The sequence below is a fragment of the Gadus morhua genome, chromosome 22 (assembly GCF_902167405.1).
Source record: "Gadus morhua chromosome 22, gadMor3.0, whole genome shotgun sequence".
Lineage (NCBI taxonomy): Eukaryota > Metazoa > Chordata > Actinopteri > Gadiformes > Gadidae > Gadus > Gadus morhua.
Window position 1 is genome coordinate 10,532,630 of NC_044069.1, and position 12,650 is coordinate 10,545,279.

The 12,650-nt window shown below is 46.6% G+C and overlaps 2 protein-coding genes across 2 annotated transcripts in view; one reads left to right on the forward strand and one right to left on the reverse strand.

The window, feature by feature from the left end:
- Positions 1–504, reverse strand: part of LOC115536384 (protein lin-28 homolog A) — a 9,702-nt gene extending 9,198 nt beyond the window's left edge. The window contains exon 1 of the mRNA XM_030348204.1: positions 323–504. Within this exon, the coding sequence (XP_030204064.1) occupies positions 323–332 (10 nt within the window). The 5' untranslated portion in view covers positions 333–504. The remainder of the gene's footprint in view (positions 1–322) is intronic.
- A 4,908-nt stretch (positions 505–5,412) lies between these two features.
- maneal (mannosidase endo-alpha like) lies at positions 5,413–12,432 on the forward strand. The gene is made up of 4 exons (XM_030348058.1): positions 5,413–6,620; positions 6,991–7,100; positions 10,269–10,345; positions 10,977–12,432. Exons 1-4 carry the CDS (start codon positions 6,116–6,118, stop codon positions 11,611–11,613), a joined length of 1,329 nt encoding a protein of 442 aa, XP_030203918.1. The 5' UTR covers positions 5,413–6,115; the 3' UTR covers positions 11,614–12,432.
- Positions 12,433–12,650: the final 218 nt, after the last annotated feature.

Here is a 12,650-nt window from a genome sequence, read left to right on the forward strand (position 1 = left end):
ACACACACACACACACACACACACACACACACACACACACACACACACACACACACACACACACACACACACACACACAACCCTTGGAGCAACCCGGGCTATGGACACACACAGCAGGTCGCCGCACCATACCCATTCACAAAGGAAGACTTTTTCCTGACAATAAAGTCGAGGTATAGAGACATCGAACTGAAAAAGACGCTCAACAATTGAAAGAGAATGCAAGAAAACTCAAAAGCCTCGGGATTTGTCACACGCTTTGTCCTTTGAACCTCCACTGCAAATAACCTTTATATTTCCTTCATCAAATGCTGGGACCTACCTTCTTCCATGGTGTGAGACTTCCAGACTCCAGCTGAATCAAGAGCATTCAGCAAAGCGTAAAGTCGACATCCATGCTCCTTTTTCTGGATCTTCTTAGTGACAGAAAGCTGGTAAAGCTTTCCCCCTCCTTTCGTTTCTGCGTTCACCAAATCGCACTCGCCTCGATCCTGCTTCCCTTTCACAGCGGCTCCCCTCCTCCCTCCCCCGCCCCCAACCCCACACACCCCATCCCCACCCCCCTCCTACTTTGCGCACCTTTCGGTCAAGTCCACGTGATTTTCAATAGCAATCTTCAAGCAAATAAATCACACCCACACGTCAAAGGATAGGACTCACGTCCACGTATTGGCCAATCAGGGCTGACGACCTCCGCCCTCCCAGGGGACGTGTGTGGCCAAAAAAATGTCCCTTGTTCTCTGGGATTGAGATTGGTTTAAATCCTGAAGGCGTTTAAAGAAGAAAACTGTTTTAGGATTTAGGATAAACCTTTATGTATTGTTTGTATTAAATACAGAACAAAAGACTCATCGACTCAAGTGCTCATCGTCGGCAGGCCTATCAGTTATACGTTTTTATCCCTCCCACGGTCCGCAAATCACCGTTTGAGGAACGATTGCGTTACTGATTTCGTTTTTGGAATAAATTATTCACAAATAATTTACATATTTAAAGACCTACAATTTTTACAACCCTTTCCCAATTTCTTTTTTTAAATATATTATAAAAGGTGTGAAATAAAAAAGGAGATTCAATAAGGTTGAACTTTGTTATAACACTACAAAAAGTAGCTTTTCATGACCAATAATTTCAGAACTTGCTAGGAGGGAATAATTGGCACAAGATGATTATAAAACTGCTGAATTTATTTTCAATAACATACCATTTTCTATCACGTTCAAATCTATTTGGGTCTCATCTCATTTGAGTTTCAGACCACCATTGTCATTATTCATCATTAAGCCTTAATGTGTGTGTGTGTGTGTGTGTGTGTGTGTGTGTGTGTGTGTGTGTGTGTGTGTGTGTGTGTGTTTGTGTGTGTGTGTGTGTGTGTGTGTGTGTGTGTGTGTGTGTGTGTGTGTGTGTGTGTGTGTGTGTGTGTGTGTGTGTGTGTGCGTGCGTGCGTGCGCGTGGGTGAGTGTGTGTGTGTGTGTGTGTGTGTGTGTGTGTTTGTATCTGTGTGTCATTGTGTCTGTGCGTGCCTGCCTGCGTGCGTGCGTGTGGCGTGCGTCCATCCATGTGTGTGTGCGTGTATGTATGTGTGTGGGGGGTTCCTAATTATAACAAAGTTACTGGTTCCATTCATGTGTCTTTCTTCCAACGGTCCTCTCTTGCAGGGGGTGGGGTGGGGGGGTAACCATGGCAATGGACGGCTCAATGCCTGTCAAAGAACCAAATGGACGGCATTTAAAAGTGACCCGAGTCGAACAGAGGGGCCCGGGGACAATGCCGTGGCACGTGTTCCCTCATTCACTCTCCCCCAACTGCCACACACATCGAGGAAATGACCGAACATTTTTTCATGTAAATAAAGGCCTGGACCTTTCATCGAAACCCCCTTTCTCAACTTCCACTCTACATATGATGTGGCCTTTTGTGTACAGCCTCCCCCCCCCCCCCCCCCCCCGCACATTACGCACATGCACGCATGTGCGTAAATGTAGCATTGCCTTTTTCAAAAAGGCAGACCTGAGCTATATCCATTATTAGCTTATGTTATTTTTATTTGCCTGTAGGATAAAAGGCCTTTGTGGGGGTTCCAACTGCTGAAACATTGTTTGGGAGTAATTGTTGGGGTCCTAGCTCCCGCTGAAGGGGAAACAAACGTTGGCCCGTGAAAGCTCACCTTTCACCCCTTCTCCGGGGGGAGATCAGTCAATAGGCCCGGATCGATAACAAATCCATAGGCGCTGCCACGTCGTGACAGATATCTCTTCCACAAGCAGCTCTCAGGGAGAGAAGCCCGGGGCGGTTGGGGAAGGGGGAGCGGAGTCACGGACGGTGACAGGTTTTGCATAAAATTCTCTCTTCTTTTGAATTAATCAACACTCACTAAATTACAGTTTTATTGCCATGCACCTATTCTAACACCATACACCTAACACAGGTCCATGCAGAATAATATCTCTGATACTATGGAATGGTCTGTGCATATAGGATAGTTTAGCTTATGTAATTTACGGTCATACTACAGTCCGATATGTTCGGAATTGTTAGCCTTCATATTAAGTGACATCAACTATTCTATATGCACATTTTGTATTAGTTGGAAAGAGAAGACCACCCCCAGCATGGATCTACTTTAACATGCGCCTTTAGACGTGCGTCATGCGGACTTGGTAAGTGTGTTGGACAAATGTCACACACACTATTGCCAAGTGGAAGACTTTATTCGGTGGGACGATTGCAAAGTTCGAACTTTTTATCAAGATGCGATTAAACTCCCAGTGTCTCCGGTGCAGGAGAGAGACAGGCCGACAACCGGCCGGGAGTGCGCAGATTCAGCACCACGGAGAGCTCCACCGGAGCAGCGCTACGACAGAGAGCCACTCCGCTATGCCAACTATGAATGGCTTTATTATTACACTTTTTAGTGTAAGGAATGTTTCCAACGTCTATCATACTCCCAATTTCAAATAAGAACTTGTGCGCCTTCCATGTAAATGCTTATAAGACGTAAACAAAAATAATATTCTGACCTTTTTTGACCTCTGCTACTATATATGGGCTGGATCCTTTGTTTTGTATTCCGACTAAATTAATATTTTTTATATCCACAAAACTATCCCTATCAAAAAGCTTATAAAAAACAAAAGGGGGCATATTTAGAGCAATAGGAATTGTGTAGTTGGCATCAGTCTCTATTACAGTTTTTCTCAGTCGCTTCTCAGATCAGAATTGAAATTTGCAAAACACTAAGTGCATTCCTCAAAACAATTCGTACAAATAGCAATACACCATGGACTTCATGCAAAAGCCAGTCTCTTGCTCAAAATCCTTAGTTAGTTTCTCAAAAGTAAATATCTGTGTCAATGAACATGTCAGTGCCATCACAATGAAAAGTCCTTGTGTCATTGTGTACGGATAAGACAGTCAAATTGCTAAGTCATGTTGTCAATACAACAGTGTACTCTGGAGGGATGTTCTGATGTAAACTATGGCTGAAGTTTTGAAGACAATTATTGTAAATTGTAAGTTATACCTTAGTGTATGTGGGAGATTGATTACAAGAGACTGGACAAGATTCACATTTACGCTTTGACTGTTTGTACTGTAATTTGTTGACAGACCATATCATTGCTAGAAATGTGAACATAGGAAAATCTCCTTAGGGTAAACTGTACATGCATTGTGGTCGGAATTACAGTGCAGTCTTCCTACACCTCCTGACGTTCCTGTCTGTTGGGCCACAAATTCTCATTCTCACGCAGCCTCACTCCTCTTCCTGTTCTTCTTCTCTCTGGCTGTTGACCCTGTCCAATTCCTCGTCCTTCCATTGTCAGACAATGTAACATTGTGTTGTGCTCCAGCTATATATATATACTTGCCAGTTCATGGTTCAGGCGATGCACCTTTGAGCTATTTCAGTTAACTGGTTGATCGTTGGTTGATCTAACACTTCACACATTTCCCTTATTTAGAGAGGGTCAAGATTCACCTGGTAGCAATTAACCAATTCAGGACAGATTTAGAAAAAAAAAAGTCTAATGGAAGTGTATAAAATATGTTTATGACAACTTGTTCAACCATTTTCCATGTAAAGACTAATGCAATTAACTAATGCCTAAATGTTGTGGGGGTGAGACTATTCAATAGAGACCCATTACAATACATTTTGATCAACATGACATAAGCAATTGATAATGTAGGAAAGAGCAGAGAATTGTACATAATAATTTGCATGAATGTACCAAAGCATTTGCAACTTGTTCAAATAAATGAGAAACTGCTTTTTTGATGTGCACAAGTGACAAAATTATGTGAAGATTGAACAGGTAGTTTTTGAAAATTTCAATTCTGATCTGAGAAATGTACCAAAGCCACTGAGAAAAACTGTAAGTAGAGGATCTCCCCCTAGGGGCGATGAACAGGCGTGCATGCATCTTCATCCAACGCTTCGTGCGACGCACTTGATACTCCTTAAGGGAGGCTGAGCCCTAAAAACTAACCCTTGATGAATGTCTGTGCGATTCTCTCCTGCAGCCACTAGATGACAGCTCTGGCTGGCCCCATCCTTCTGTGTCGTGCAAGAAATAAAATTTGGCTGATAGAGGGAACACACTAAACTCTCTCTCTCATACAAAGCTCGACATCAGACAAGGGTTCGTCACTGACGAAATTACAAATCAAACCGATCAATCAATGAAGCCAATAGAGATCCTTCACACACACACACACACACACACACACACACACACACACACACACACACACACACACACACACACACACACACACACACACACACACACACACACACACACACACACACACACACGTCTGGAGTAGAAGTTCAGTCTTTGCCAGAATTGTTGCATGTGCTAGATTATTTTTGTGGACAACGCGTGGTCTAACTTTTATTCAAACCCAACCGGTGTCTCATAAATAATGATACTTCTGCACCAAAGCAGTGGGGGGGGGAAAACAACAGCAGACACAACCGGTGGTAAACTATAAGAAAGCCATGATGGACTGTGACGTGTAGTGCTGTGCGAGAGAGATGGAAGATAAAAGCGGCTCCTGGCGTCTGTAGAGAAATACCCTATTCTGTGTGTGTGTGTGTGTGTGTGTGTGTGTGTGTGTGTGTGTGTGTGTGTGTGTGTGTGTGTGTGTGTGTGTGTGTGTGTGTGTGTGTGTGTGTGTGTGTGTGTGTGTGTGTGTGTGTGTGTGTGTGTGTGTGTGTGTGTGTGTGTGTGTGGGTGATGTATAAGGTTATCCATGGATAGACAATTCACTTTGTCTTCTCCTATTTTCCGGCAAGCCATCCGTATAGATGTACTTTGTCACACACCACGGATGTATGTCACACCACGCATACACACACTCGTCGACCCAGTTCGAGTAAACCTCTAGTGCCACCGGGGGCTGCGAGCCAATGAATGAGGAGAGGGGAAGCTCCGGTCCCCGGAAGAGCGGCTTGAGAGGGGAGGCGCCAAGCACGCAGGCGAACCGACCGAGGGGCTGCAAATACGAAGGTAACACGGTGGCGTCGTCTTGGTTTACGTCCAGCCTCGACCCTGATCTAGACTAGCTAAGACCTATCGATGGTCTTGACTTCAAATACGCCAGCAAAGCCGTCCCTGTGTGTTTGCATACCACCAGCAATCAGGAAAGATCTTCCCGTTCGTGTCGTGGAGGACCGCGGGAAGGCAGGGGGAGACAACACTGAGGATCCCAACACGACGACTCAGTGAGGACTGAAAAATGAACCCCTTCTAGCTTAGAACAGAGTTTAACGGGTGAATCGCCGGCTCTTTGATCCCAAAGCCCATTCGGTTCTCGCTTCGATTTCTGTGCCCACCGGATGCTAAGGCTCTGAATGGATCCGGAAGATGCACGAATCACTGCAGTGATTTTATGCTTTCCGAACGGTTTTTTGTTTTTTTGTTTACCCCTGCAGCGAGTTACCCCCCACGCCAGTTTGTGTTCAAAAGGTGAGACTGCATTCATGGGCACGATGAGTTCACAATAAGCTACAGACTGCAGCACCTCGCACGATCTCGCCTCTTCTGCAGCACCCATCATCCTCATCACGCATCAGCACCCGTGCTGTGCAGCACCACAGACAGCGACCATGACACGCTTGCGCAAGAAGGCGTTTATCGCTCTTTTTCTGTTCACTCTTTTCATATTCGGGACCATGATGGGCCTGAGGACGCTGAAGCCGAGCGACGGCTTCTCGGACCTGGCTCCGGGGATCGAGTTCGCGGGGGAGAGGCCGGAGCGGAGGCGTCAGGATGGCAAAGACCTGGTGGTGTCGCCCGTCCATTCGGACACGGGCATCGGCGACACGAAAGTGGTGTTCACCAAGTCCGACCACGACCACAGCATCTTCTACGACGTGCACATCTTCTATTACCTCTGGTACGGCTCCCCAACCATGGACAGCAAGTACATCCACTGGGACCACGTGTTGGTGCCCCACTGGGACCCCAAGATCGCCGCCAGCCACGCTCAGGGCCGACACGTACCTCCCGAGGACATTGCCTCCAGTTTCTACCCGGAGCTGGGACCGTACAGCTCCAGGGACCCCCACGTGCTAGAGTCCCACATGTCCCAGATAGAGGCCTCGGCTGCAGGTAAGGCTACTTCTCGCACCTCCTCCGACTCCCGAGGCTAAACGCTGGCTTGTTTCCAAACCAGGATAGCGAACATTCTTCTTAACGTTACTACTACCCCTCTACTTTAAAACTCTGATTTTTTGTTCTTTTTTTTTTAAATTGCCCCCGCACCCACCTCTCCATTCTTCTTCTTCTTCTGCTTCTTGGTCTTCTTGCTCTTCATCTTCTATGTTTTAAAAAAAAAACGTCCCCCATCATCCTCAATGAAGAAAATTGACAGCACATTCTAACGTTCTGATGCCTGGTGGCGTTCCTTTGCGGGTGGTGGGGTTGGGGTGGGTTCGGGTTGGGGTGGGGGGTGAACGCTGTCGTGGTGTTCTGACTGTAGGGGTGCTGGTACTGTCGTGGTACCCTCCCGGAGTGGCGGACAACCACGGGGAGCCCACCGAGGACCTGGTTCCCGCGGTGATGGACGCGGCGCAGCGACACAGCATCAAGGTAACGGGTGAGGCAAACCTCTCTCTTCCTGTTCTCTCTCCCTTCATGTTCCTGCTGGTGTGGTTGTTGTTGTTGTTGTTGTTGTTGTTGTTGTGGTTGTTGTTTTGGTCGTCTTTTGCGTCGTAAATCCGTTGACCATTCCATTGGTAACCTGACATACAACCGGAATTGAAAAACAACATTCCTGGTCGCAGTATTCATGTTTATCGTCGCTTTAATAAACTGCAAGGTGAGGGGGGGAAATGATGCACTATAAAATGTACTCGCTGCATTTGTGGGACGATAACATTTGAAGCCCACTTCAGCCATAAAACCAATGACTGATCTTTACAAGGAGATAACAACTGGTGGGAGGGGGGGGGAGGATTATCGCAGCAGATGCAAATCCATGAAAAGCAGCTGATTATGAGTAAAAGGACGGCCTGGATATGTCCAATAACATTCATAAGCACAGTGGATTACAAACTAGGGGAAACAAGGAGATAAAAAGCGGACAGCAACATGCAGATTAATGAAGCAATTTAACGCGGCAGGTGGAAATACATATGCATACACAGAATATGTGCTGTGCTGTTATGAACTCCACAGCTGGCAGGTAAATGGTAGATATGGACCGTATATAATTTAGCGAAAGCGCCAATTCGTAACATAATAGGTGGTGCTGAAAGAAGAGAGAGAAAAAGAAAGAAAAAAGCACATTTCCATCTCCTCTGCCATAGCAACAATGAGACAGGAGAGGAACACTGAACATCAATAAACACAATGTAGGCCAGAGTCAAAGGTCGTTACTCACTGACAAGGCTTTGTTGGCCGTACAATGTGTGGTACAATTTGTGGTACATGTGGTACAATTTGTTCACAATGTTCAGGATTGTACAATGTCGGAATGGAGTTTCAGACTCTCCACACATCCATCCATTACACACTCTTTCACTTTCTCACACACATACACAAAGTGGAGTAATTGAATGCCATTGCTGTTGGAAGGCAAGCGTGTGAATTTGGCCTGCGCTACAGGGCGAACCTCATATGATGCATAGGGGCCATCAAATGCCAGGCCTCTGCGCACATGCTCAGAAGAGCTGAACTTTGTCCTTCTCTACAGCACGTCTAATAAAGAGCGCTTGGTGTTCTACCTCCTTTCACATCCTCAGATCAGAGGCATTTGGAAACGGTAGAAAAACAATCATTGTTGTTTCACAATGTTCGCTTCAAAACCGGAGATTAAAAAAGAACAAAAAAACATTGATTTTCAAAGGCAATGGTTTGTTGCCATATCATACACAATTTCTCCGGAGGACAAAATATTAATGTATTATTCAGTTTAAATTCAGAATGCAGTAACAATATAACCAATGGATAAATATGTGTGACCTGTGCTGTAACATAAACTTTCCCACACAGACGGCCCCACGATTTCTACCCTTGCATGTGACCAAAGACTATGTGCAAAATTGTCATTGCTCGGTTATGAAAAGCTGAAATGGTGGCTTTACGAAGTCATGTCCGGCTGGTGGATTGAGGAGCAGGGAAGTGATGTCATGGACCAACCACTGACCTCTGGACACGTCATCACAAGACCAACAGCGCCTTCAATCAGATGACCATGACAGGGAGGACAGGGAACATGCAGAGATGTACATTCTCCCCCGTAACCACGACAACCCCCTCAGCATCTCTCTTTACATCTTCCTAGTTAACCCCCCTTCTAAAGCCGCTAGCCTGGCCGTCAGCATCTGTTTACACATCTGGGAAGGCTGCATTCATATGAGATAGCTGACCTTTATCGGACCTCCGCGTATATTTTGAACAAACCTTGTGCGTCATCCTCTCCCAGGCTCACAAGCCAAGTCGATGAAGACACTTGGAGACTAATCGGACTCTGCTTCCACGCCACAACGGCGCCTCGGTCTAAAGTTGTCACTGACACAGTAGAACAAGTGTCACATATCAGATCTGATTTCGTTGCTCTACCTACCGCACACTGGGTAGTGGCGTCAGAGCTGTAAGTGAGAACCGCTTAGTGACGCAGAACTGAACTCAACCGCGGTACGAGGGCTGACGATATCCTCTGCCGAGGGGAGAGGTGTGTGGCTGCTTACCTTTTCGGCCGGGCATGGTGGTTGTGTATTTTTTAATTAATTATTTGTTTTATCCAGTCGATAGAACTTAAACAGCCTGTTACCCGTTGCAGTGGAAAAAATAGACTATCGCCAAAGAAGCTGCCTGCCTCGTTACCATGGAAACTGTTGTGGACAGACGGAGTAGGCGTTCGGCCCACTGTGACCGCGTTCCATTTCGTTGGCTCTCCTTCAATGACACGAGCGGGCGACCGGAGCCCCCTGAACCACAGCCCTACATGGAAAACATATATCTGTCTGCCCCTTGACTGTTTGGGTCATGTTTTCAGTGCTATACAAGACGGCAGAGGTCTGCTGAAACCTGTTTCTGCAGGGTTCTGCGTCCAGAGATTCACTCACACATACACCACGGCCACACCGAACAAAGTGAACAAGTTATAGGCAGCGTATTATCTTCTGCATCTACAATTAATATCCCACCCCCCCTATCCCAATCTTTCCAGAGAACTTGACGGCAGTCAGCCAATTGTTTCTTGTGTCGTCTCGGATACCTCCCCTAGGTTTCCTGACCGCAGAAGCTGCAGCCTCAATACCCTTTTGACTGAGGCATCAAATATTAAAATCAACAAAATTGCCAAACAATTAATCCATCCTGCCCAATGGAGTTGTTTAGTGATGTGGAGATGTTGATTCTAGTAATGAGTATGTTCATGAAAGGTTGAGATTGAATAGCACACACAGACTCACGCTCACACACTCACACAGGCTGCTGTGGTTTCATTCAAATGAAGTTGGGGTGATATTTTAATTAGAAAATTGATTTCTCCGAGGGCCTCAACAAAATCATTAGAGAAGCCTGCGCTCTATTCACTCATCACTGCAAGAGCAGCACAGTGTTTTAATACAGCACATCGATGTTTAGGATGAATAACAATACCGTACCAGCATGAGCTCTTAATATTGCATGGTCCCATATGCGACATTCACACTCTCATCCATATTCATCCGAGCTACGCAACCACAATGCACCTCGGGGCGCCAAAGGTTGTTCCACATAACTCTTGGTCACGTTTTTATCTTCCCACAGGTGGCGTTTCACATTCAGCCGTACAAGGGACGGACGGACCAGAGCGTGCACAACAACATCAAGTACATCATTGACAAGTAGGTCTACCCTTCTGATTGTAACACACACACACACACACGCACACACACGGACCCACACTGAGCTCCGCTTCTGTATCAAGCCTTCTCCCAGGTCGGAGGTCTGTGAGTCTGGTGCAAGGGGAGCCCAGAGAGGGATCAGGAACAGGGCTGGTTAAATACAGATGCTTTCTCGTTCTCTCTCTCTTGGCCGGAAGCAAGGCTACTATTGTCTACTGGTACAATGTAGGAAGATGGATCATTATGTGTGTACAATGTAGAGTATAACTAATAAGCTTTGAGTACTCTTGATATAATTAGGTTGCAGAGGTTCTGAGCAGTAGTAGGTTCGACTAGGCAAGCAGCCCTAAAACAAATTCAAATAATTCATATTTTAATTAAATTAAATTAAATATAATGAATTATAAAACAAACATTGAGTAAACAAACCTTAAGCAAAGTATGCTCCAGTTTAAACATGAATCACGGCATGAATAACTTTAGTGAATTTATTCATCTGTAGGAAAAGCATCCAAGTCCTGATGTTGTCTGATGCCAGCTCGTTAAGTCAAAGTTCTGCTCCCAGCCTGCCCCCTTGTTCAGATGTACATAACAATGACCTCCATACCACATCCTTCCTCCATGGTCTCAGGTACGGGGCACACGGAGCCTTCTACCGCTTCCGGTCGACCACGGGCCAGGTGCTGCCCCTCTTCTACGTGTACGACTCCTACCTGACGCCGTCCGAGGCCTGGGCGGAGCTCCTCACCGCCAAGGGCTCGCACAGCCTCCGCGGCACGCCCTACGACGGCGTCTTCGTGGCGCTGGTGGTGGAGGAGCGCCACAAGAACGAGATCCTCAACGGCGGCTTCGACGGCATGTACACCTACTTCGCCTCCAACGGCTTCTCCTTCGGCTCCTCGCACCAGAACTGGCGCGCCATCAAGACCTTCTGCGACGGCAACAACCTGCTGTTCGTGCCCAGCGTGGGGCCCGGCTACGCCGACACGGCAGTGCGGCCCTGGAACAACCACAACACGCGCAACCGCGTCAACGGGCGCTACTACGAGACGTCGCTGCAGGCGGCTCTCACGGTGCGGCCAGACATCGTCACCATCACCTCCTTCAACCAGTGGCACGAGGGCACGCAGATAGAGCGCGCCGTGCCCAGGAAGACGGTGACCCGCCTGTACCTGGACTACCAGCCCAGCAAGCCCGACATCTACCTGGAGCTGACGCGCCGCTGGGCACAGCAGTTTGACAAGGAGAAGGGCAAGTGGCTGATGTGAAACCGCCGCCGCGATACGACCACCACACCCCACCCGACCACGCCCCCACCACGGCCCCGCCGAGCCCCACCCACCCTGCCGCAGCGACGGTGTTCTGACCTTCTGGGCCGGCCTCTCAGGATGAGCTGTGCACAGGTCGTGTTGCAGGTTGCGGTACATAGGCCACATTTGCCAGTTGGCGCAAACAATTATTCTGCAGTGAACTCTGTTGCACATTCGGGTGTTTGCGAGATTAGTCTGCTCTTGTTTTGATCAAATGTATGCAGCCAGTTGAAAATAATGAACTGTAATAGAGGCGCATTCTCATTTACTCCCTTGGGAGATTGAGTTCTGCTTGATTTAACCACATTATATAGATGTACAGCAGCAGGTTTTGACTTCATCATTGGCAAGTTGAGCTTGAAGGGTGAAACAGGGGGACTTATCTTGCAGCCCCAGAAATGTGCCACTGTTGGCTGATTCTGAGTGAGTGACCCAGTTTGTCGGAACACAATGGAAATTCTCTGTTATCACCTCTCTGTCGCTGTCCCTGAATGTTTAATACCCTCTTTCTTCTTAAACAACCACAACTACTTTTTTTGTACAGGATTTCCATGACAGAGTGGCTAAAGCTACAAGCTCACGTTGATTGACATGTATGCCATGTTCAGTTGTCCTACGACCCTGAGGTTGGCTGGGAGTTTGTGAGAACCAATAAGTTGTCTTTGTGGCGATGTAGCCTAACTATGCTACATATAGGTGTATTTTCTTAATATGAAAGATCTTTTTTTTCCTCCCTGTATTTCTTTATAAACAAATAAAAAAACGAACTCCAATGTGTCTAATGTTGGGTTATCAGTGGCATACTTCAAATAAAATGAAACAGGTTACAGGTAGAACAAAATAAATTAATAACAAGGTTAATAAAAGGATTTTATATTCAAATAGGTTATATGCTCAAACAGGATAGGCCTATGGAAATGCACCTAACACAATTCTATACTCAATCTAGTTTAAAAGACGATCCCCCCACAACTAACCCTAACCCCAGCCCTAAA

Bases quoted from the DNA above. Each gene is read 5' to 3' on its own strand.
- maneal (XM_030348058.1), top strand. From the start codon at position 6,116: ATGACACGCTTGCGCAAGAAGGCGTTTATCGCTCTTTTTCTGTTCACT. The intron at 6,621-6,990 runs GTAAGGCTACTT...TTCTGACTGTAG, and splicing joins GATAGAGGCCTCGGCTGCAG to GGGTGCTGGTACTGTCGTGG. The intron at 7,101-10,268 runs GTAACGGGTGAG...ATCTTCCCACAG, and splicing joins CGCAGCGACACAGCATCAAG to GTGGCGTTTCACATTCAGCC.